The sequence below is a fragment of the Protopterus annectens genome, chromosome 6.part0 (genome assembly GCF_019279795.1).
Source record: "Protopterus annectens isolate FY-2018-M chromosome 6.part0, PAN1.0, whole genome shotgun sequence".
Taxonomy (NCBI): Eukaryota; Metazoa; Chordata; order Ceratodontiformes; family Protopteridae; genus Protopterus; species Protopterus annectens.
Genome location: NC_056737.1, coordinates 1,993,715,500 through 1,993,742,061, shown reverse-complemented (window position 1 = coordinate 1,993,742,061; position 26,562 = coordinate 1,993,715,500). Strand labels below are relative to the sequence as shown.

The 26,562-nt window shown below is 35.3% G+C and overlaps 1 protein-coding gene across 1 annotated transcript in view; it reads right to left on the bottom strand.

The window, feature by feature from the left end:
• The window catches only part of PDE11A (phosphodiesterase 11A), a 3,012,459-nt gene that overhangs the window by 1,566,610 nt on the left and 1,419,287 nt on the right, over positions 1 to 26,562 (bottom strand). The window contains exon 6 of the mRNA XM_044075310.1: positions 9,231 to 9,363. Coding sequence (XP_043931245.1) covers positions 9,231 to 9,363 — 133 coding nt within the window. The remainder of the gene's footprint in view (positions 1 to 9,230; positions 9,364 to 26,562) is intronic.

The window sequence follows — 26,562 nt, the reverse complement described above, 5'->3', positions numbered from 1 at the left end:
TGGCCTCTTGGTGGAGATGGCCTCACTTATTTTGACTTTGTGAGTCCTATCAGTGAGTCAGCTGGCTAGCCAGTGGATGATAAAATGAGTTATACCTAATTTAGTGAGCTTGTATATAATACCTGAATGGGGTATTATACCAAAAGCCTTGGTCAGATTGAGGTAAGCTGTATTCACAGTCCTGCCCTCATCCATTGCTTTGGTGACCCTCTCAAAGAAGTCCACCAGATTTTAATAGGCATAACCCTCTTTTAATAAATACAAACTGTGATGTGTCCAATGTTTGCAGGTTATCTATGTCCTCATTTATCATGTCCATGATGATTTTTTCCATGGCCTTACATATGAAGTTGGTAAGACTTTTGGCCCTGTAGTTACCCGGATCAGTGGTTGGACTTCCTTTGTGCAGGGGAATGACTGTAGCCATCTTCCATTCCTTGGGCACAAAACCTGACTGTAGTTTCCAGTGGAAAGGTGATTCAAGTGGATCAGACAGGTCCTTTTTCATGCTATTTAGTAAACATGTTGGGATGTTATTGGGGTCTATAAATACACTGTTTTTGGCCTTGGAAAGTGCATTGAGGGCCTGATCCCTAGTAATAGTTGGGGGTATTGTGCTATGTGGTGTTTCCTTTGGACTATAGGGGGAGTGGAGTATCAGTACCCATACTGGACTCTTGGCTATACTAGCACAAACTAGTTGCATAAAAACTTTATACTCTAAGGTACACAATTGTTCACATTCACAGATTATTAAAAGGGACAACAGCATGTGCTATGCAAATGCAAATGTATAATGTGTTCCAGTACTGCTTATTGCAACTCTACATACTTTTATGATTAACCCACAAATTATTTTGTCCCAGAAATGCTTTATACCATCTTATGAGGACAAAAACTTATTTGCAATTATTTCCACTGAAAATGGTGTTAGCGAACTGCATGCAAATACCTTGCAGCTTTGTCTCAATGACACAGTGGTCATACTTTTATAAGAAAATATTCCTTTCTTCTCCTTTTCCAGTATTGACATACTGTCATTCTTAAAATGCGTTTTTTTTTTTGCTTAAATATTTTTATTGATTTTACAAAATGAACGTAATTTCATAACTTTGCAATATAAAACATAATTTACTCAGGTTAACAACTATATATAGTCAACAACTATAAAATCTAAACAAGCTATTTACAAAGGTGTCTAATTTTAAAATATATTACACATTTCTACATTTTAAACTTCATTCTATGAGGCATTATAGTCATCTCTCTCCATTATTTCATTCACTTTCTTTCATGAGTTGGAATAAGATCTGGTTCTTTCTTTTCTCATTCTAATGGTTCTCATTTCCATTCATGATACATTCAATACAATGTTTCTGTATTCTTTAAATATGGGTGAAGTCTCACGTTTCCAATTTGTTGTAATGATTTTGCGTGCTATAGCCAGTACTATTCATAAAAGTGAAAACTTTGTTCTAGCAACACATTGGGGTATGGGAGCATTAAACAAAATCAAAGACTGACAAATGGAAATTATCATTAAAGACTATTTGCAAGAAAAAAAAATAACCTTATCCCAAAATGGTTTAAGTAAATGACAATCATAAAACATATGCTTCCAATCTGCTCTCACATTTCTTTTATATCTCCAACATTCTATATTTTGTTTAAACATTATTTCCATTTTATGTGGTATTATAAACAACCTATGAATAAATTTCCATGTGAACTGTTTCCATTGCAATGAATGAGATGTTTGCTTTGTGGAAGGAAGTATTAATTTCTTGCCATTGTCATTTGACATTTGATTATTTATTGTTTTGCAGTAGTCACAAAGATTCTCTGTATGATATAATTTTGTTTTCTTAATTATTTTATAGATGTTTGATAAGTAACCTTTTCCATGAACAACAAATGTTCTATAAATGTAGATATATTTTGTCAATTGCATTGTCTCTATTCTGTTGAAGATGTACAGTCTTTTATCCTGTATGCTTAGCCATAGATCATTACCTCAATCAAATTTGTTTCTTATTTGTTCAATTGTTAAAGCTTTTCCAGAGTCTAGTAACTGATGCTAATAAGTCAGTTCATGTTTTCTAAGAGTCTTGATTACATCTATATCAAAGGTTTTAATGCTATTTTGTGTGCATGCAATAGGATATAGCAAAAATGATCAAGGTTTTATGTTGGGATTCCTATTCATAATGGTTTTATATCCTTTTAATATGTCTTCTATAAACATAGAACGTATGTGCTTGTGTCTGTTTTCTGTAAAATATTCTCTCATCACCCAAAGAAAATTATTTGATACCAACTCAATATATTGCAATGTTAATGGTAGACCTGATTTTAGCAATATCTTTTCACATATGTGTTTCCATCTGGCAGAATAAGCATTACTTACCCATAATTATATTGTTTTTTATATTAGATGATAGTGTAAATATTTCTGTATCTGGAAGACTGATTCCACCTGTTTCTCAGTCATTTAAATAATGATTCAGAGCTATTCTGGGTTTATTGGGATACCGTAACAAATTTAGCATTAGTTGATTAAATTGTTTTATATATGATTTAGGAGGAGGTATCAAAAAGGCTTGTATGAAGTATAATATTTTTGGAAAAATAATCATTTTAATTATATAATGCCTGTCCTCCATTGTAAAAAAAGGATTTATCTAATCTTTGAATACGTGTTTTAATGTTATTTGGAATACTAAAGTAGTTTATTGTTATTGTCTAATCTAGTTCATCTGTTAATGTAACCCCTAAGTATTTTATTTTATTATCAGCAGCTATATATTTAGAAAAAAATCTTTATCTATGTCTTTCTTATTAGACTTTATAATATCTGAGTCTTATTTTCATTAAATTTAAGGCCTGAGAGTTTCTTAAAGTGTTCAATTCAACAAAATATCATCTGCAAACAGCTGAACCTTCATTTCCAGACTGTTGTCAATTTGTATACCCTTACTATTCTTATCCATTCGAATATAATTTGCAAATATAAGGCAAATAATAATGGAGACAAGAGGCATCCCCCTTTTGTACCTTTAGCAATTTCTAAAGATTTAGAAAAGCATGATTCAATCTTTATATATGCTGAGGATTTTTCATAAAGTGATTTAATTAATAGTATGAACTTTTTAAGAAAATCTATATTCTTCTAGAACTTACCATAGATAATCCCAGTGGACAGAATCAAAGGCACTATTTATATCTAAACTGACTATATTCATGCTGTTTTTGTATGATTAATGAATCAATTAAAGATATTATTATTTTAATGTTATCATATATACTTCTGCCTTTTATAAAGCTTCATCTTTCTCTATTAATAATGGAAGTAGTTGTTTGATCCTAGCTGCATGTATTGCCATAAACATTTCATAATCAACATTTAGTAAAGATATAGGTCTGTAAGATGAACATTCCTTTGCATTTTTATCTGGTTTCAAAATAGGTGATATTACTGTATATTTCCAAAAAGGAAGACTATTTTGCTTTCCTTTACTAATGTAAACACTTTTAATAGTAATGGCAAAGCTTCTTTTATTAATAATTCAAAATTTATGGGATCATATTATCTATGCAAGTGCTTTGCTTGGTTTTAAAGTTTTAATTTGGGATTTAAGTTCAATCATAGTTATTTGTTTCTCTATTAATTTTATATAATCATCTGTTAGTTTGGTTTTGATATTTTTTTTCTAAAGAAAGACTTTAATATGTTTTGAGATTTTGTTATTCCCATTTGGGTATTAACTTTATGAAAGTATAATTTAAATGCTTCAAGTATCCCTTCTAAGTTTGATATTTTTTTCTGGTATCTGGAATGCATATTTCCTTTATTTGATTAGCTTTTATGATATTTTTAGTTTTATTTGCTATTCTTTTCTGAGTTCTGGGGTTAATTGAATAAGAACACAGTTTGATCTTCTCTAAATTTACCATTGTCTTATGATGTCGTGTCTCTAAATATTTTTATTCATGTCATCTAATTCACTTATTAAATTTGTCTTTCCTTTCTGAATGTCTAACTTTAGTGTATCGATTCTTGCATGGAATTCCAGTAAGTCTTTGTCTTATTGCCTTTTCGTGTTTTTAAACCATGTTAATGCTTTACCATATAAATATGACTTCAAAGAGTCCCAAATATATATTTTTCACACATCTTCGGTAAGCTTTATGTCTAAAAATGTTCATATGTCTTTAACATAAAATTCCTTAAAATCCTTTAAGTTTATGTATGAGACCAGAATAAAAACTGAGTGACAACGAACACACCTATGTAAAATATACCAAAAAGCTTTTATTATAACTTAGTAAGCGCTTCCATGTTGACCTCAACACTTCATCAGACTTTAAAAATATACAGACTGACACTCTCTATTTAAAATACAAACAGAAATCAGAGACTAATTCTAATTATGACATCATTAACAAGCTATCTAATCAGGTATACAAACTCTAACAGCAAATTAAACAGTATATTATCTACCAATATGTATTAAAAGATAAAGCAACTATAAATTGTAATATAACTTACGTATACATAAAAACTACTTAGCTACTCATCAGCTAGTTCTAACAGTACATATGTGCTTCGACATGGTAGATATACAAGTCCAAAACCATCAAATATAGTTATGTGAGACTCAAAAAAAGGACTATCAGATCAATTGATTGCCAGGATTGCATAATAAAGTGACTGAATGAATATTTAATGTCCTGTATAAACTTGCTTCATTTAGCTCTCTACATAAAGAGAGCATATAAAATCTGTAAGTTCCTGTCTATTGTGTTTAGAATTGCTAGATGTTTCCAACAAAGCTCAATGCTTACAAGTGGCTATAACAAACAACTGTGCAGTCAGTTTCTTCAACATAGGACAACATTGTAAGAGTTCATAAATGCATACCGTGAAGAAAAGATAAAAAAATAAAAATTGAAAAATGAATACCAAAGTGCCTGCATTCAAGCAGATAAGCCATATTAGTTGATAAAACTAAAACACGTCAGTATAAAACATTACTTCACAATACACATCTAAGCAAGTTTAGTATTATAATCACAATCTTAATGGACAAAGCTCATGTATACGCATGAAACCTAAAAGCTTTAAGAACACAAGCTAGCTATTGTTTCTAAAAAACATCAACCATCATTCAAGTGTTATAAGTATAAAAGAGCATGTCTGCTTACAAACGTCAGGTCTTATAACCAAAAGGGGAGCACCACTCAATCAAAAAAGTAAAAATGAAAGTTCCTTAACTGATATAAACATCTAAAGAAATGTGCTAATTCAGTTATTATCCTGAAGAACCAGGCCAGTGAAAGTCCATACATCCTAAAAGTGCCAAAAGAGTGTAAACAAAGCTGAAGTTGCTTAAGAACCATCCTCTATGTGCATAGAGCCAATCAAAGAAATCTGTGTGAAAGATGTTCCAGCCTGTCATTCCCTTTGACTGGAGTCAAATAACTAATCAATGGGGTTAAATCTAATTTTATGAGTGAAAATAAAACGTTTAGTGAAGTAGTGGTCTATCTTTCAGGAAAGGTTTAATAGAAACTGTGTTATTCAGTCCATAATACCTGTCTGCTTGTAACTGAATGATCCATTTCTGTTCTATCTTCTCAGTTTTATTCTTCTTGCCCCCCATTCTGTTGTCTTCTTTCAAAGTGTCCAGTACCATAAATATGAAATGATGTTCTACTCCCTGTTCCACAATATGTTTAGCTGTGGCAGCAGTTGTATCCTCTTTCCTAATTTTATATAAATGTTCCTTGATCTTGTCCTTAAGTGCCCTGTTCATTTTTCCTATGTGAAAACTGGGACATTTCATGCAAATAGCTAAACAGACCACATTCTTGGTCCAACAATCAACATAACCCCAAAGGCTCATAACCTTGCCCATAGGAAGATGAACAAAATGATCTGTATTGGCTATAAATGAGCAGATATTACACCACCTGGAGCTGACGCTTCCATCCTTACTGGGTTCATTGACATTCTGTCCATCATTTTTCTGGTAGCATACTCTTCTTATAGATTTAACATTCTTATATATAATGCTCAGACCCACAGTTTGAAAGATGTTGTCATCAGATGCCAACATGTACCAGTTCTTCTGGATGTTAATTATACTCAGATTATGAGATGTGAAAGGCAGTACTAGACAACATTTCTTGTTTATGACTGGCTCTTTCTTCTCTGCAGATTTCATATTTTTAGAGAAATAGCACTTCCCTCTACCTTGTCTTTCGTAAATCATCATATCAGTAATTTCTAGACATTCCTTCATTGAGTAACCCCTGTCTTCAAGATTCTTGATCATATTATCTATTGTTGTATTGAGAGCCATGTCATTGTGGGTAATCCTTGATAGTCTCAACATTTGCCTTTGATGTTTCAAAATACAAAGGATGGATTCATACTAGATCTCTCCAAGATATTGTTCTTACAGCATGTTTTTTTATAGACTGCTGTCTGTATTTGACCGTCTTTAATCATTAAATTAACATCTAGGAAGTTAATCTCTTCTCTGGATGCTTTCATGGTAAATTTTAAAAAGTCAGTTGGGTTGCCTATATATGTCAAAAACTCATCCAGTAACTCTCTACTTCCAACCCAGACCAAGACTATATTATCCACAAAGCATTTGTAAAAGGTGAACATATTGCGATACATTTCATGTGAAAGGGCTAGCTTGGTCTCCCAGTTGGCCATCACTAAGTTTGCATATGAGCTGGTGCAGGAGGTGCCCATGGCTACCCCAGTTTTCTGCAGATAGTATTCACCATTGAATAAGAATGCATTGTTCTCTAAGATAATCTTAATTAACATACACAGTAGATTGATCTGATTAGAAGTAAAAGCTGCCTGAACTGATAATATTTCTTTTAAAAAGTCTGTTCCTGTTTCGTTAGGTATACACGTGAATAAGGAACAGACATCAAGGGTGACAAATCATGTGTCTTGTATGATAGATTGTTGTTGAAAGTGTTTATATAAGAATACCAAACAATATTGGGTATCCAGTATCTGTCTTCAAAAGCACAGGTTTCAAGATGTTTTCAACATAACTACACACAAAGGCAAAGAGGAAACTCTAGGTCACCAACGATTTATTGCACCATGGAACAGTAAAACATAAGCGCTTTTGTTAGATAAAATACATAACTTCATCAGATAAAGACCAAAATTCAAGTGAGCACATATATAGGCATACATTATCACATGACTAAACCACCAATTAGTTAATTAAAGCAGCAATGTATGAAAAACAGTTTATAAACATATAGTTACTTAAAATCCATAAAACATTGATTAAATAAACCAGTATGAATTGTGTTCACTAATAAATTCCCCTAAGGAAGAAATAATTTACAAAAACATTAACATGCATATATATATAATGCATAAAAATATATAAAAGTTGATAACACTACATATATGATACCTACTTACAAAAAATGTATATAATAAATAAAGGTATATATGAATATATATGTATGAAAAGGCACATGTTTAAAATAACCAAAAATGGGTAAATAATATTTACATATAATTATATATATATATATAAATACACAAATAATAAACAACTATCTCAATTTGCTTTCATTTTTAACACACACCCTATAGATGCAATTTCATTTAAGACTGGAAACCCCACTTCATCCAGGCGCAAAATCCAATAAAGCTCACGGTTCTCCAAAATCAATTGCCAGGAACCACCTCATATTCTTTTTGACTGGCTCGATTACAATGAATTTAAAGTGGTGTTCAGGGAATTCCAGAATATGTCTATATAGGGCATTGGTAGTCCCCCCCGTATATCATAATTGTGTTCATAAATACATTGCATCAACATCCGCTCCGTCTTGCCAATATAAAAGGCAGGACAGGTCTGACATAATGCCCCATAGACAATTCCAAGACTATTACAGTTATAGTGTCCCTTCATCCTAAGATTAAACCCACTGATTTCAAAAAGTTTACCCACATTAATAAATTTACAATAATGACATCTCCCGCATGGATGCATGTACCTAAGTTTAGAATCATCTTGTTGACTACTAAATTGTTCTACCAGATTTTTAATATTCAAATCTCTTTTCCAAACTATAACAGGTTGATTACTGATTTTAGATCTAATCTCCCCATCTCCCAGCAAGACCTTCCAATTTTCTACTAAAATCTCCTGAATCGATTTAAAATCCACAGAGAAGCTGGCTGTAAAGGACAATTTGAAATTAGTGTTTGTAGTTGTAACTGTACTCTCCCTATTCTCTAAAATAGTTAAATTACGTATGCTTACATTGTTACCATGAACATTTTCATCACGAATGGGGGAATAGAACCCAGATCTCCTCTTATCCATTACTTCTCTTTTAATATCTTGTACAAAGCCAATAGGATAATCCCTCTTGACAAACATACTCTCTAAAAGGGCACACTCAGATAAAAATGGATCAAAATCAGAGACCATCCTCGCGGCCCTTACAAATTGTCACTTAACAACTGCTTTTTTTGGGACAATGGATGATTACTGTCAAAGTGTAAGAAGGCATTTGAATAGGTAGGTTTCCTATATATGGTAGAAACATATCTCCCTTTTATCACATCCTTTTCTAGCTTGACATCAAGATAACTGATACTGTTATCACCATACCTCTCAACTGTACAGATTTTTGCAGAATGTCTAGATTTCTGCCAGTCATTATTGGTCTGTTTCTCATAAAATTTTGGTTTTCTATCAAATTGTTGATTAAGGGCTGAAGTCAGAAAATAATGACAGACGTTTGAGTTTCAGACTTCATACCCTTCAGAAAATGATAACTAATGCAAAATCTGTTATTCTATCAACTAAGTGTGTAAGAGCAATATTTGAAAAGTGTCCCTATTTTTCGGTCTTTATCCCCTCATTATTTATGGCTTTGTCCAGATTTTTTGCTCTAAGAGGTTGAGAGGTATGGTCATCAGCCATGTTACAGTGTGCAGAAATTGAGGAATAAGAAATGAAACTAAATGTCTTTATGCTTAAAAGGTTTACACTGTATGTCTTATTTTAAGCTCATTAGAGGTAAGGTAGCACAACATGTAAACTGTGGTATTCCAGAATGTAGAGCTGAACTATGTTATGTTTTACCCAAAACAGCAATTTTTCACAACTTTTCAAATCACACATAAGTAAAACAGTTAAAAGTTGAAAGAGTAGTCTTACTTCAGCATCAAATCGAGGGTCCTGGTATGCATCACTGATATTCACTGGAAGACCTGTTGAAGCTACAAGCTCAGCAATGCTATTGTTAATTAGCCAGTCTGAATATGATGACTTCTCAAGGCTGTCTTTAAAACTGTTATAAAGACAAAAAAAAAAAAAAAACAGAAGAAAGAATCCAATCAGTTTTACTTGAAAGAACACAATAGCTTCTATAGACACTTTTATTTCAGCACACAAGACAGTCTGTAATGATTAAATGGAATTACTTAAAACTGGACACAGTCTAGTGGTTGGGTAATCAAATGTGCAGTGTGGAGAAATAAAGAACATTTTTATTTTTTCTACTGATTATTTTCAGATCTCCCTAAAGTCATGGTGTGCCCCAAGTAACAGATGGTGGACTAACACTTTGCTCAAAATGGTACCCTTTCACTAAACATTAATATCATGTCACAAACAAATGGGTTTCTTATTAGTCATTTAATTCTTGGTAAACATTAAGGGATACCTCAGCAGTTGCAGCGAACCCTGACTAGTGAGATGGATGGACAAGAATGCTTTACTACAGGGTAGGATAATGCTACAGCAGATTCCAAACAGAATTGTTAAAGCCATTAGTGTTAAAACATTCTTAAACATTGGCTGCTTACTTAAACTAGAATGATACTCAAAACAGCAATAGGCAGTAAGCAGCACTATAAAATGCCACAAGGCAGATTATCACAGTATCAGCAGTTCACAAAGTGGCAACAAAGACTTTCTCAATACAATCTGAAAAAATAACAGACTTTTTTAATCATCAGCACATCATGTATGCATCTTGAGAATGAATAAAAAAAGCTTATGCTTCTACAAGCATAGGATACTTTGTAGACTCATGAAAACATATCTTATTGTAAGTAACATTCAAAGAAAAAGAGTTCTCCTCAGAAGCAGTGCTTTTAAGAAAATGTTTATAATAAAGAGCACTGGCCACAGAACCAAACTGTGAATAATATTATAATTACAAAAATTCCTTGCTGCTGTGAACAATGTGATGTACTTGGAGAGTTCAATGAAATTATTTAGCAGGGATCACTTTTTAGGCAGTACTACATAGTAACACAGGTTTCTGATTATAATCAGTAAAGTCCAAGATACCAAACATGCATACACGTTTTACCTTCATTTATAATCATTGGTATGTTTTACGAGAATGTTGACAAAAGGAAAGAACTAGTCCTTACTTACATAGCTTTCAACACTTGGCAGCCTAATGTAGTAATTAAATGTAGTTTCCAGAACAAAAATATCAGTTCAGTGCTGGGTTGATAAAGGAACAAACTCTAAAGAACAAAACATTGGTGGTAATACATGTTTCATTTACAAGCATTTGTTCGGCAAAAAAAAAATGTTTTTAAGTTAAGGCACTACCAGGTTGCATGGCATATCATTTATGTTCTGCAGCAGTAAGTACCTATCCAAAATGAAGAATTACTAAAGTCTGTGCTTGACTGCGGTGTAGAAAGCAAAAAAGGCAAAACAGTCAGTGAAAGTCAAGCAGTTTAGGTACAGTCTCAGTATTATATCTCCATTTATTTCAGCTGAATGCAGACATATGATCAAGTAAAGCCGCAGGAAATAGAACTTGACTGAGACAGCAATAACTGTCTTGATGAGAAATAAAGAATCATAGAAACCTGCATCACAAGCAACTCTTATTTTGAGGATGGACCCCTGGTGTATATATATCTCCTTCTTCCTTTTGTAGCACTTTCAGAGGATGAGATTAATGAAGATTGTTTTCATAGTGCAACTCTATATATGTCTTTTACTACAAATTATACTCAGCAATGACAGTGAGGATGTGACAAGCAAGTGTTTTGAAAATGACACAAAGAATACTGTTGCATAGCACAAATTACTGTAATGGAACTTGACAGCTGCATTTAAGTTTCAACCCCTCATAAATGTATGTGTATTTGCAATCGAAAGCACAATGGAGCAGTTATTAGACTTTCTACTAAATGACATGGAAGTTTGGAGTCATGTGGATATAGATGGAATTATTAAAATTAAGACATGTGGGGTGAGTTTATGCCATGAGGTTAAGTTTTCTGTCAACAATGACAGCAACATAGGTTTGAAGAATATCTAGGGCATCAATCAGGGAGGTATAAGTGACCAGAACCAACGTCCTTGTCTCAGGGGAAGAATCAAGATCAACCATTATCTGACTGATTCCTGGGGATGCAAGCAGCTATCTTGAGTTGAAAACATGGGAGCACTGTATATGGACATGACATGAGCATCAATGCACTCTTACATCACAGAGTTTTCCCTCTGTACTATAAAAAATGGCTTACTGTCTGCATACTGAAATTATAGATAGGTCATCAGTGCAAAAAATTATTCTCCATTATGTAGCTACCAGTATCACCATACATTTTTGCCTTTGATAACAGACATTGTGCTTCTACGCACACAGCTCTCTCAAAGGTTGTTGTGTTTGTCTGAGTGAGCTATGCATGCATGTAGCATATTTTCTATTTGCCTCCAAGAAAAAAGAAAAATGAATGTTAAGCAACCTATCCCCTGACACAGTTGCTAACAAGTAAAGTAATAGGAACAGCAGCTTGACTGTGATGACACCAAAGATATGCTCTTATGATAAAGAGAAAAGCATAGAAACCTAACTCATGCCAACTGTTTATTTAAAAAATGTACCTGTATAGCACATCACTTTCTTCATGATTTCAGTATGTACTGTGAGGGTGCCCCAGCCAGAATGATTGATTTTTTTTTCACAAGATGTCCTTAATCCTTCTTCTTTTTTTAAGAAATCCCTAGTCAGTCTTGTAAAACTGATTGTTTATATCCTTTGTTGTGAACATTAGCAATATTTGCATATCTGCATGAATATCATAATAATGGTGTGAGATACATTACAGTTCTGAAGAAGCATACATCGTGTATGTGAAAGCGCTTATCCGTTTGTTTTGTGCCTTGAATAAAAGTTTTACGCTTTGGAATATACTTATGCCTACTTTTGGTTTGTCCTGATACTACAGAGATTGACTTTTTCCGTGCATGTTCACCAGTTTTGTTGGTTGCTGACTTATTTTGCTGTGACTGGTGAACCTTTTGAGTAGTAGGTGATTTGTATTATATATTATATATTTTTAAAACACCTTTATTGAATTATCACTTGTAACACAGCAAACTTACATTTATATAAAAGTAAACAAATCATGTTAACAAGTTCACATTTACAATATACATCATATATATTCTTCCATACAATATAATCAATCCAACTTTACATAAATTGCACAATTCCTGCCTTTTCTCAAACATAATTCCTCTTCCAGAACATTTTTATGTATGTATTTTCCCCAGTTTCCATTTTACTTTGTAATTTGCTCTTTTTCTTTTCTAAAGACCCTACTTCCCGCTCTTTTATCTCCATTACAATATTCACCACTTTAAATATGGTTAGTTTATTCTTTGATTTCCATTTTTCTGTAAATGTGTTTTTAGCAGCCAAAAGAATTAAACTTAACAAGGCCTAACAGTATCTAGGAAATTCAGATCCTGTATCTCATCTCAAAAAATAAAATAATAATTTCTTTAGTTAAACTTAATTGCTTACCCAATATTTCTGATAGCATACACTGTAAGGATTTTTTAAAGTTTCCAACTCATTACACTCTCAAAACCTGTGCTCCCAGGTACCTCTTTCTTTCTTATCACACCTCCAACATTTGCCATCTATCTGAGGAAAATGTCTTTCAGTCTGCTTTGAGTATAAAAGTACCTATGCAAACTTACAAGCAAAAATCCTAAATCTTCTAGATTTTATTCCATATTTGTGAGCCAGACACATGCCCTCCCATTGTTTGTTTGTGAATTGCGCATCTAATCTCTCTCTCTTCACAATCTTTTTTAACCTGCTCTGATTGATTCCTACTGTTATTATGCAATATTTTACAAGCCTTACTAATTATGCCTTTTTTAAGAAAAACCTCTGTTCTAGAGTCAACCAAAAACTCAAGCAGTGCAGGTCTTTCACTTAGGATTCCCTTATCCTTTTCTATTTTCCTATACTGTATCAAAACTTGATAGGGAAAGTAGTCTTTAGCCTACAGTCCAATTGTTTTCTTCATCTCTTCCCATTCTATTACCTTTCTCTCTCTAATTATTTGTTCCAAGTAGCTTGGTTCCTTTGCCAGCTTCCTCCAGTAAATTCTAACTCCCTCTTGTCTATTCTCTGTACCACTAATTGCAGTCACACTTATTGGCATAATCACCTTTCGCCATTCCCATGTTGGCTTATTTCTTAGAATATTTTTGGCTATGTTATGAATGTAATATTCTGTATGACTGTTGATATTCTCCTTAAGGATCTGCATCCAAAATCCCACTCTCTCTCCTTATATGTTGAATCCCACCCCCCAGCTTCATCATTATCCCATTCCACTTTGAATTGTTGCTTTTTGCTTTTGTTATATATAAGAGCCTTAAATGTGGAGCTCCAAAATATCCCTTCAAATCAGGTAATCCTAAACCATCTTGTTCCACTGGAAGGATCAACTTATTCAACTTGACTCTTGCTCTTTCCCCCTTCAAAATAAAATCGTTTAGCTCTTTATTAATTACTATCCACAACTTCTCTTCTGTTAGATAAAAATATGCCTGGGCTGTGTATAAAGGTCCAGGGACTAAAAACATTGTTCACTGCTTGCAGCTATCCATATCCATAGGCATGAACTTCCAGTCTCTCATTTTGTAATATCTTTTGTTTAGTCTCTTCCCAATATCCTTAGCTGACATAACAGAACCCTTTTTAACCATACTTCTAAATACTTAACTGTATGATGTTCATATAAATATGGGTATTATTGAACCAATTCATGTGTGGGTACATCATTTGCAGCTATAGCCTTTGTTTATCTTCATTAATTTTATATCCCTAAAAAAACTTGGAGCTATCAAAGAATGTTCCACAACACTGAGATTTCCTTTATTAGTTTTATCAGGTAAAAATAATATTGTCTGAAATAAGGCCAGCTTTTCTTGATCACCATGTCAATTATATCCTTGAATTTCTGAATTTGTTATTTTCTTCTAAATATAATGCAAATAATAAAGGGGAAAGGGGACATCCCTGCCTGGTTCCTCTCTTCAGACACAAGGTATCAGAGAGGAACCATTCCACTTTGATTTTTGCCTCTGATCAGTCATATGTACCAAGGAATGCAAATCCTTCCAGTGCCCTACTCATAAAATCCGAGCTTACTCTGTCAAATGCCTTCCCTGCATCAAGACCTATTAGCAATATTGGTCATTTTTTACATTCTGCTTCCCTCAGGATCATCACTGTCTTACTGATATTGTCAAATGTTTCCCTGCGCTCCAGAAAACCAGACTGATCCATATCTATAAATTATGGCAACACCTTTCCATTCTTTTAGGCATTATAGCCATAAATGCTTTATAATCATTGTTTAAAATAGAAATGAGCCTATATGAAGTTGGATCTGATGGGTCTTTACCATGTTTAGGTATTACAGCCACCACAGCTCTTTTCCAGTATATTGGTGCTTTCCCTCCATTTAAAATAATGCTAAACAAAACCTTCCATATCTTTATCACTTTCTTCCCTCCTAACTTCCATACTTTCACAGGAATATCATTTATTCCTCGAGACTTTCCTGCAGATTGGCTAAATGTTAATTACTGAGCCTCATCTACCTCCAGCATTAGCATATTTAAATCTTCCATAAATATTTCCATTTGTACCTTGATTTTCCTATTTCTCTGCTTTATACAATTTTTTATAAAAGTTCCAAAATATCTCTAACAACGCTATAGGATCTCTGCTTATTTTTAATGGTATAGGCTCCCTAACCTTGGCAATAACCTTTTCTACTTTCTGTTGCCTATGTCATTGTGCTAAAAGTTTTTGTTCACTGGAGTTATTAGAAAAAAGCAGTTGTTTACAGCAATCTTTCTAAACCCATGCATATTATCCAAGTACTCCCTTATTTTCCCTTTAGCACTCTGCAGTTGCACCTCTTCTTATTCTTTGAGATTCCCCTTATTCTGCAATACCTTTGCCAGACCCTCTACATAATTCTTGTTTCGTCTTAACTATATCTTTTTTCTTTTATTTTTACTCTATTTTTAAACTCCACATTCAATGTGTCTCACTTACTGACTATAACTTATGGGGCACTTTCTATCTTTCCTAATAACTCCTGAATAATTTCCACTACCCATTCCATAAGTTTTAATAGTTAGGCAGAGCAGCATCAGTGTTTCATTTTTTATTTCTTTACCCTGAATTTTTATCTTAGTTATTAATGGTGCATAATCTGACATAGTTATCAAATGTGTTCAAAGCTCTAAATTAAATGCACGTGTTCCTGTGAAATATAATTTCTGACTAGTCTATCCCAGTTATTGTACCTTAAGGAAAATACGTAAACTCTCTCTGAGTTCCTACTACTGAATTTCACATCTTCCCTACCAAATATTTTCATATTTTTTTCCAGAAATCTACCCTCCTTTGTTATAGGTTCCCTTCTAGGCCCCTTAGCTTCTGATGCCAGCCTAGGTTCACTAAATCCTTTGTTTTCCTAATGGTATTTTTCAGTGCCTTGAATAACCTTTTGAAGTTGACCTTGATTTATGGGTCTTTAGTTTTGCTATGTATTCTAAAGAATTTTTACTTTCATTGTGTTGTTTATTAATGTATGCTGACCACCAGGCTAGTTTTCTTTTACCCTTCCCATTTTGTTAAGTTTTGGTAGAGACTGACAGATTATTACAATTTTCTAGTTGAGAGTAGAATTTATTTATATAACTGTTAGCCATATTCAACATATTGAGGATTACAATTATATATGAACTTTGAGACTATCATGGAATTGTGGGAAATTTGTACATTTAAAGTCTTTGAATACTGCAGTATTTGCATCTGGTGGCTTAAGGATTTTGAAGGAGAAGGGTTCTAATTTGTGGTCAGTTTTGGCTAGAGAAGAGTGTACCAGTGGGAAAGTGCATATAGATTCTATATTTGTGAGGACCGTGTCAAGAATATTTTGCCTCTAATGGGCTCTTTAGCTATTAGATTCAGGGAGCTCATGTTTATGAAACTGAAGACTAGGTCTTTCTGTTTATTGAGGGACACTTCATATCAAGTTTTTGTGTATTTGAAGTTTATTTAATGTATTTAAGAAATGGGTATGTTTTTCACGGGCCATTGAGGGGGTCTTGTAGCATGCTATGATCTAAAAATTGGATTTATATAGAGTGAATTGACTCTCAATGAGTTCACTTTGTGGGTCTCTGGGAATCATCCTTGAAGTAATTCTGTCTTTAACAAATATGGATACTCCACCACAGTTCTCATCAGGCCTAAAGGCATGGTAGGTACAAAACCATTCAGTAATTACACACACACACACACACACACACACACACACACACACACACACACACACACACACACACACACACACACACACACACACACACACACACACACACACACACACACACACACACACACACACACACACACACACACACACACACACACACACACATTTGTTCCAAATGTGGGAGGGCTTGAAGGTCAGACAATTTATATTTAGACTCAAAGTGCTGAACAGCTCCACACTGATATTGTCCAATGCTTTATTACTGCCTTGCACTCCATTCCCTTAACTGGCTGGAGCTACCTAATCTGTTAGTCTACACTCCACAATATCTTCTACAGACCAGACAGATGATTTTTCACCAGCCAGTTATTAAACATGTACTCACCCCCCAAAGAGAACTGCATTCACTAAACCAATTCTTACTGCTTACTCAAAAATGTAAAGATAATAAAGGTGATTACTTATTCTCTGTGCACATTGCTAAACTGTGGAACTATCTCCAAAAAATAAACATCAGAAATATCTCATCTCACTGAGTATCTAAAACCTCTTTGTAAACATACCTGTCAAATAGAGTTCTGTACTTGTAACACCTCCATTACTAAGACTCTTTTTTATTCTAATTATTTTCCATCTATATTTTAAAATCTCAGTGAATTCATACCCATCAACCGGTTCCAACTCAGCCAGCTTCTATAGATTCTAGAATCTGACTCTCGAGCTCCACCCTTACCCAGAATGCAAGACCACTGCAATGCCAAAGATCGAGTTTGCTGCTATTATATGTATTATTATCAGAAAATATAATAACAATGCTATGATAGAAAAGTGATAGATGCAAGATCAGGAGCCCAAACAGGAACTATGATTCGTATCAATAATTCCATTAGGTCACTTCCAAAGACATGGACAGGTGGAAGGAGGGAGGGAAGTTGAGGAATAATGAAAATGGACAACACAGATGGAACATCATGATGAGTATATAACTTCTTTATCTGATGTTGCCATTTTCATTTGTTCTTCAACTAATAGGACAAAGTCCCCAGCTACAGTAACCTTGGGTGGCCTTCATGGAAGGATGTTTAGGAGAACTGTGGAACCAAAAGCAGCTCTATTTCTGGAGATGATGTTCAATTTGTAATGAACAATGAAAGTATGGGTATTAGACCATGTAGCAGTCACACAAATGTCATCAATGGATGCACTAGCCCAAAAAGTAGCCTATGTAGACACTGACCTGGTTGAATGGACCTTTGGTTGTCTTGGTAAAGTTATGCCTCTTAGGGTGTAAACATAGGAGATACAATCTGTTATCCATTTAGCCAGTGTAGTTTTTGAAAATGGTTTACCTATTCTATTATTATTAGTGAAGGAAACAAATAATTGATCAGCTTCCCTGAACTTGGTCCTGTGAAGGTAAAAACAAGGTTGTCTACGACTGTCTAGAAAAAGGGTGTATTCTCCTTTATTTTTTTTATTTGGGGAAGAAAAATGTCAAAATTGATCACTTGATTGATGTTGGCTTCAGAGGCAACTTTTGGTAATAAGGAAGGGTTTCTACATAAAGTAACTCCATCTTTATGAAAAATCAAATACAGTGGTTTGGAAGATAGTGCTTGGAATTCAGATACTCATCTTGAAGAAGTAATTGCTACCAGAAAGACTGCTTTCTAGGAAATAAACTTGAGATCTACTTTAGCTGATGGTTCAAAACAAGAATGTACTAAGATTTGCAAAACCATAGTAAGGACCCAAGGTGGAGTCGGGTCCTTTATTGGAGGTCTGAGTAAAAAGGTACCCATATGAAAAGCTATACATAATTTAGATGATGCTAAAGGAGAAGCATTATCTCCGATGTGATAGTTGGAGATGGCTGCTAAATAAACTTTAATAGTGGAAAAAGTTGACCCGCCTTGAAAAATCAAGGCAAAGAAATAAAGAATAGCAGGAAGTGGGGCAATAAAAGGATCTAACTCTTTCTGATGAGCCCAAAAAGAAAACCTTTTCCATTTACGTTTGTAAATCTTCCTAGTCAATGGTTAAGAGGAGACTAGGATTTTTCAACCTGGGGAGGAAAGCCTGGAATGTCTAGCCATCATCAGAATTGGAAAAACTATGGGGTTAACTTGAGACTTGCAATGTTCACTTGAATCTGCCCTGAAGGGTGAGGTAGGAGATCTGGACTGGGATCCAGCATCCATGGAGGACATACTAGGTGAGACCACAGGAAAGGGAACCACACCTGTTGAGGCCAGAAGGGAACAATGAAGATTAATGTGTTCTTCAACCAGAACACAAAGTGCGTTCTGAAGAAATTTGGGGATGAATGATAGGGGAGGATAAGCATAAAGGAGACCACAGGGCCAAACATTGACTTGAGCATCTCTTGGTGACTGTCCCTGAGGTGGGATAAGAGCAAAGAACCTGCTGCATTTGTTATTGAGGGGAGATGTAATAGGTCACAGTAAGGTTGACCCATTTGTGGAAGATCATGTTCACCAGTGATTGTTTGAGAGACCACTCATGAGGCATAAGGATGGTCCTGCTGAATTTGTCAGCTAGAATATTGGACTTCCCCACTATATGCATCGCTACACAAAAGTGGTTAGATGAGATTGCCCACTGCCATACTCTCATTGCTTCTCAACAAAGGGTGTAGGATATGGTTCCCCTGTTTGTTGATGCACCAGACTACTGATCTGTTGCCTGTTTGTATTGCAATAGTCCCTAGAGGTAGAAAGCCCTGAAAGGTCTGCTATGCTAGAAGCACTGCTCTCATCTCTAGGATATTAATATGAAGAGTGATCTCTTGTGGGGACCACATGCCTTGAACAGTCCATCCCACATAATACCCCCCCACCCCAACTGGGAGGCATCTGTAGTCAACATGATGTTGGGGAAGAAAGCTAAATGGACACCCTTGATTGATCTCTTAGGAGTGAATCCACCAAAGAAGAGATTTTATGCAAGCCTGAAACCATTTTATTAGATGTCTTAAGGGGTGTTGATTAAAGGACCATTGCACTGCTAGGGTCCACTGAAGAATCCTCATATGGAGACAAGCAGAGGAAATTAAAATAATTGCAGAAGTCATCAACCCAAGTGCTTTGAGGATCAGTTTTTCTGGGGGAGAAGGAAGAAAGAATCTGTCTGACATGTGTCTTCAAATAAGAACTCTGTTTTGAGGCAGAAGAGCTAGAGAATTGACTGTGTCTAAATGACCCCCTATAAACTTCAGGACTTGGACTGGATGAAGCTATGATTTGTCCATATTGACAGTGATTCCCAATGAGTGAGATAGCTGAAGTAAATAGCCTTGGACTTTTGTGAAAAGAAGCCTGATCAGTGCAGTTAGGAGACAGTTATCTAAGTAAGGAAACACTCTGAATCCAGGCAGTCTCAGGTGAGCTGTGATTGCTGCCATGCATTCAATGAACACCCTGGGGGCTGTTGTGAGTCCAAAGGGCGGTGCTTGGAAATGATAATGACTGTCTCCCAGTAGATACCTTTGAGAGGTTCTGGTCATTTTGATGTGCTAGTACACATCTTGAAGGTCGATTGAGCACATTCAGTCATCCTTATGTAGGAAAGGTAGAATGGACTGAACTGTGACCACCCAGAATTTGGAATTTTTTACAAACTTTGGCACTAAGAAGAACCTTGAGTAAATTATGCATTTTACTTGATCTAGGGACCTCTTGGATGACTCTCTTGTCTAGCAGCTTTCAGATCTATTGAGCTACTAGATCCCGCTGATTGGGTGGAACATCGGGCAGCCTCTTCCTCTTTTTTACAGGAGTGTGTAAAAATGGAATGAAATATCCTCTGGATATGATCCTTTGCACCCAAGAGTTTTTTGTGATGGGTATCTAGGCATTTTAGTGCAAGGATACATGCCCCCTGACTGCCTCCAGAGAGGGACAGTTGGCAATATTTCAGGAGAGCTGGAAGGATCTGTCCAAGAAGGAATCTTAAGATTCTTGGTTCTGCAGCCCCCTCCTGCTGCATGGGCATCTACCACTGTAGTTATTTCCTCCTCTGCCTCTGGAGAAAAAATCCCCACATGATTCCTGGAAAGGACCTTGAGCTTTCCAGAACTACATCTTCTTCACACCATGTTGATCCCCAGAGAAACGTCTCTGTGGGGAAGAAAAGTAGATTCCAATGGCAGACAACGTCTTTCCATCCTGTTCACTGTGGGAGAAAGTCTCTTTAATAGTTGGACCAAGCAAAGAAGATCCATCAAAAGAAGCACTGATAAATGTTGCCTTGAAGGACTATGAAAATCACACAACTGCATTCAGGCATGTCTCCCTATGTCTATGCCTGAACTGGCCACCCTCAAGGTACCTTCAGTTGCATGCAAGATTAACCTCATGGACGCATTTGTAATATATTGTAGGGTGGCCAGTCATGAGGAAAAGGACTCCTGCTACTCTGTGGACATAGCCCATAGGGCAGAATTAGAGAGCTCCTTTACCAAGTCCCTCTGTAATCTGTTGAAATGTGCCAGGTAGTTCAGTGATCACAGGACAAATGTCACTGATGCATACACTTGCTTCCCAAACCAGTCAAACACCCTAAATGTTTGGTTAGGGGGATGGACAGTGGAACTTTGTTCAGCCAGCTCCTTTTTGGTGACTGACCTACCAATCATGACATCTACAGGAATTCCTTTAGTCCAGTACTGTCTGTCAGCATAGGCACTTAAAACTTTGTCTGAGCATTTAGGATTTGGTTCCACAGAGTCTGGATCCTTCCATGCCCTGTGGGAGAAAAGGTCTACAAGCTCATCCATGGGGGGTAACCCCTAGACATAGATGGTCTAGAACTGAAGGCTTTGAAGAACACAGATTCCTCTTGAGAAGGGGTTTGGGAAGACCAACCACCTTTCTGGTGAAGGATCTCTAGGATGTTGCCAAATGAGATGCCCTCAGGTGGAGATCTGGGGGACCTTTTTCCTTCATCAAAATTGGTGTCTTTCATGAGAGATTCCTGCAGGAAATTCAAGTGCCTCCTTTTGCATGATCTCTTCAGAAGAACCTCCTTAGTGGGGTATTCTGGCAAGGTATCAGAAAAGGTGGGGAGTTCCCAAGTCGGACCTGATTGGAAGCTCACATAGGCTGGCTGGCCCTGAGCCACAGGATGAGCAGACTCAGACACAGAATTCAAAGGGGGAACAAAGGATGGATCCAATGGAGGAAGAGTCAAGACTACTCCCAGGTGACAGAAATCCCTCTCCACCACGTCAAAGGCAGAGGGGCCTGGCGAAGCTGAGGAAAATCTGCTTGAAGCCAAAGCTCTCAGAGCAGATAATCCTGGGCCCCGCAAGAGGAGTCACACCTGAGCTGTGCAGCAGCAAAGCCCCAAGGGGAAACAACAGCTCTGAAAGTTTCAGAGTTGAAGTCAACCCCTCGGATCCAACACTACAGCTCCAAGAGCCAGGAGGGCAGGAGCTGATCAGATCAGGGACATTACCAGAGTGGAACACATAGGAATCTTTGGATCTGACAACTCGACTCTCCAGGATGTCAGATGTAAGGGCTCTAAAATGGAAGGCTGGATCTGAGAAGAAGAAACAGCAGGTTGAAAAGATGGTTTATGGCTTCTGATGGGAGACAGCCATAAAGACCACCATCTGGAACTGTGCTCTGAGGAATTTTCTCATCATCCGATCCACCTCCACTTCAGACAGACTTCAGGATGACCTAACAGAGAAGGATGTGGCGGGTGGTCTTTTTGGGTGTCTTCTGCTGCAAGACCTCAATCTGGTTGACACCAGTTCAAAGGAAAACCTCAGACTATGGGGCTGGAAAGGATGGAGAAAAAATGAGGATTGGATCTGAAGGCTTAGGATCCAAGATCTTAGGAGACTTCTTGGGTGGCTCAGATGTAAGAACAGCCTTTGGAGATAGAACTGGAGAGCATTTACCATGCTCCCTGGGCTCCTTAGATTTTTTGTGAGGTGGTTTGAGCCCTTCTTGTAGAGCTACCTGAAGAAGGAGCAGAAGCTTGTATCACACCTTTCAGGACAAGTTTATTTTGCCTGTCACTAATGACCCTTGAATTAAAGGCCACACAGATGGAACAGGGAATATCCAAATGTGATGGGCCTAAGCAGTAAACCTGTGGGCATCAGAGTTGGCATCTTATGCCCACAGGACGTGCACTTCTTAAAACCAGTAGGCTTGTCAGCTATACTGGAAGAAAAGCAAGGTCCCACAACAATCATAAACAGAAAGTACCTAAAGATATAAATAGAACATTTGTACTTTTATATATAAGGGAAATATAGAAAAATACCAACAATGGTAATAATGAAATACTTCTAGGTGAGGTAAAGATGTTACAGAAGAAAAACTACCAACTATGGTAGAAAAGATACCAAGACAAAACTTGGAATAAGAATAAGGGAAAACTATAAACCAGAAGAAAAACTATCAAAGATTAATATGGAAAAAAAATTAGCTAAATAAGCTGTTCAATAAACTCATGAATGCCTTAGAGCTTGAGTGATTGCAATCCTGTCCAAACCTGAAGAGTGGCAAATGGGATGTGGGGTACTGCAGTGGTCTGGGGCATTATGGGTAAGGGAGGAGCTCTAGAGTTGGATCCTAGAATCTGAGGGTTGGGTCCAGACCCACTAGATGAGGAATAAATGAAAATTACAACATCAGATCTATACTTAGCTCAGTGTACTGTATGTTTGTATTGTTGACTCATAGTAATTGTCTATGCAAATGTATGACATGTAAAGATTTTCTCTATGGGCTGGCACTGAAAAGGAGCTTTGTCCAGTTAGACACTCACTGTAATTAAAGGCAAATAAATACATAAATCAAAAGCCTTTGAATTGGGGGCATGGGCAAGCAGTTAACAGCACTAAAGCTCTGCTTCTATACAGTTATCTTGACAGGGTTATTTATATAAAATTTAAAAAATACATCTTCAAAATATTGCTAATTAGTTTGTTAATATGGAAATAAATGAGGTGTAAAGAAAATACTACAAGAAAGTTGAATTTTGAAGACTTTATTTCGCTTCAGTTCTGTCAGTTTTCCTTCAGTTACACTCAGCTGCAGTCATGAGTCATCTTAAAGCCTCCTCACAGGAAAATGGGATGAAGAAGGAACCATTAAGCTCTTGTAACAAATATTCATGGAATTTCAGTTAAAATAGACAAACTGGAGAATAATATGGATTCCATACCATAGGAAAACAAGAAGAAAACTGACTTACTAAATGAAATAATAAAGAAACACTCTGAACAGATAGAGTCAATCGAAGAAACTCTGAATTATGTTGATGGCAGGCTGACTGAGAATGAAAGCCAAGTTGAATTTCTATTGAAACAAAATAACCTGCTACTAGAAAAAGTGGATGATCTTGAGAGTAGGTCCAGGAGGAACAATATAAGAATTTATGGTGTGCCAGAAAAAGAAGAAGAAAACAATATGATTCTTTTCTTGAACACATGCCTACCAAAAAACTTTAAACTTATGTCTTTATCTTTCAGAATAGAAAGAGCACATAGGTCTCTTTCAAACAGCTTCTCAACAAAAACAGCCTCTTCTCCAAGATCTATAATTTTTACATTTATTTTGACACAAGACACAGATTTAGTGCTAAGAACTGCCTAGTATCTGCCTCATCTAATTATCCTATTTCTTACAAGGACAGGACTATCAGGTTTGATAATGATTATATTACTTCAATAGTTACTATGAGGAAAGCTTGTGTCCCATTGATTAAAAGCCTTAGAAAATCAAATATTAAGGCTCAATTATTATTTCCTGCAATAATTAAAGTATACTTACCAGAAGTCCAGAGGATTTTCAACACATTAGAAGAAGTTGTGTACTTCATCCGGGGAAAAGAGTTATTTGACAAAAAAGAATTTGAATCATCAGCAGCAAGCTTAAAGAGATAAGCAACTGGAAATGGGTGGTTAACTGAAGAAAAGAACAGCAAAAAAATAAAAGGAAAATGAAAAAGAACTTGAACACCTTTTTATGCCTTTTGGCTTGTAAATTCTGTCTCCTTTTTAACTTAATGTAGATGTGTTATATTAATGAACAAGGGAAAAAATAGAAATTCTGAAGAATCTTAGGTAAATTGTTTCTTTTTTATCCTAAGCAGTAATAAGTAAACTAAACAGAAATGTAGCTAGTATAGCATTATCTTTTAATAGCATAGCTGCATCTTGCATGTTTTCTATGTTGATACTGAAACAGTGTCATATTACAGGTTATTGTAATCATTTACAAATCAAAAGATCATTCCCTTATGTTCATAATGTATTGGGTCACAAATACTTGATTTTACTATCTCTCCTATCTTAGCTGATGAAAGTAAACAAACATACTGCTGTGTAATATTGTCTTTTTTTAGAGTGAGTAGGAAAAAAGGGGAAAACATAACAGTAGAAATGAATATTTCATTATTTTTTATTTCTTTACCAGTTTTAATATAAACTCTTTAACCTTGATATATGTTAAATACACAATTTAAACAATATTAGTGATAAAGCTGGTAAATGGTGTTTAGTTTGAACATAGCCTTGAAGGACATGTCTGTTCTCACCATGGACTTTTTTTTTTACATTTAACTAAATACTTAACTGTCTTGATCACGTTTTTACGAGTGTGAGCCTTTTAAAAGTTGTCAACAGCCTTTCTAAAGATTTATTGCTTTAAACATGTAATTTATACCTGTTTTTGAGTTTTGGAATGTCCTCACAAGTGGTTTTTAGCTGATTGATAAAGATTTGCAATGCTGCAAAGTAACAAATCCATGAACAAGCTGCAGAGGCCTTTGAACCCACTAGTGATTCTGGGAATAGAACTCTAAAATGCTAGTGCTTGTAGAAGTGAAGGCTGTTATGTGGAACCAGCACTAATTTCATTACTTTGTGATTAGAATCATAAACTGTAAAACTTTGGGAAGCAATAATTTTGATTCATTTCAGAGTGTATTACTTCATCATTATATATTACATGGAGCAAACTGTGTTATATAGTGAATATATAATTAACTCCATCTGCAACTTGAACCTTTTGATAACAGTTTATTTAATAGGAAAGCATTATAGACAAAACAATTTGTCCCAATTTTGTGACACCTCCTATCTCATTATTTATTTTTTTGAACTATCAAATTTATATCTTTGGTCCAATGTAATAAACTAAAGTTAAATATCCAATGATACAAAGCTAGATTTGAGTTGGGGGGGCACTTTATGTAGTTTCATGCTACCTGGCTTGAGGTTTGATGATCGAAGATTGCTGTACAATGAATGGCTTCTCTGTCTTTATCAGTTTGAAACGTTACTGAAGTTAATTTATCTGAAAGGATAAATACAATTAATTATTCATTAATTTATAGGGTTTATATGTGTTTTAATGACTGAAGTTTAAATAAATATTATAGCTTAGTTAGGATAGTATAAAATTATATAAATATCCTAAGTTATACATATAGCATCATCCTGTCTCTTTACCAAATGTGGATTACTAGATATTTATGTCTATTTTATCTAAAAGATTAAATGATATACTACCAAAGCTGGTCAATGAAGATGAATCTGATTTTACTTTGGGAAGAAAAGTGCAAGACAATATTATTAGGCTTTTATCTTTAATTGACCTTGCTAATAATAATAAAAATGAATTCTCAATATTATCATTAGATGCTGATAATGCCTTTAATTCAATTAATTGAATATACTTATAAAAAGTGCTTGAAACTTTTAATTTTTCTCCAAATTTTATAGAAATAATAATGAAACTATATAATAATCAATTTTCCTCTGGTAAAATTGGCTCTTTCCTTTCTTATTCATTCAGAATATTAAGAGAAGCAAAACAAGGATGTCAACTTCCCCCTTATTATTTACTTTATCTATA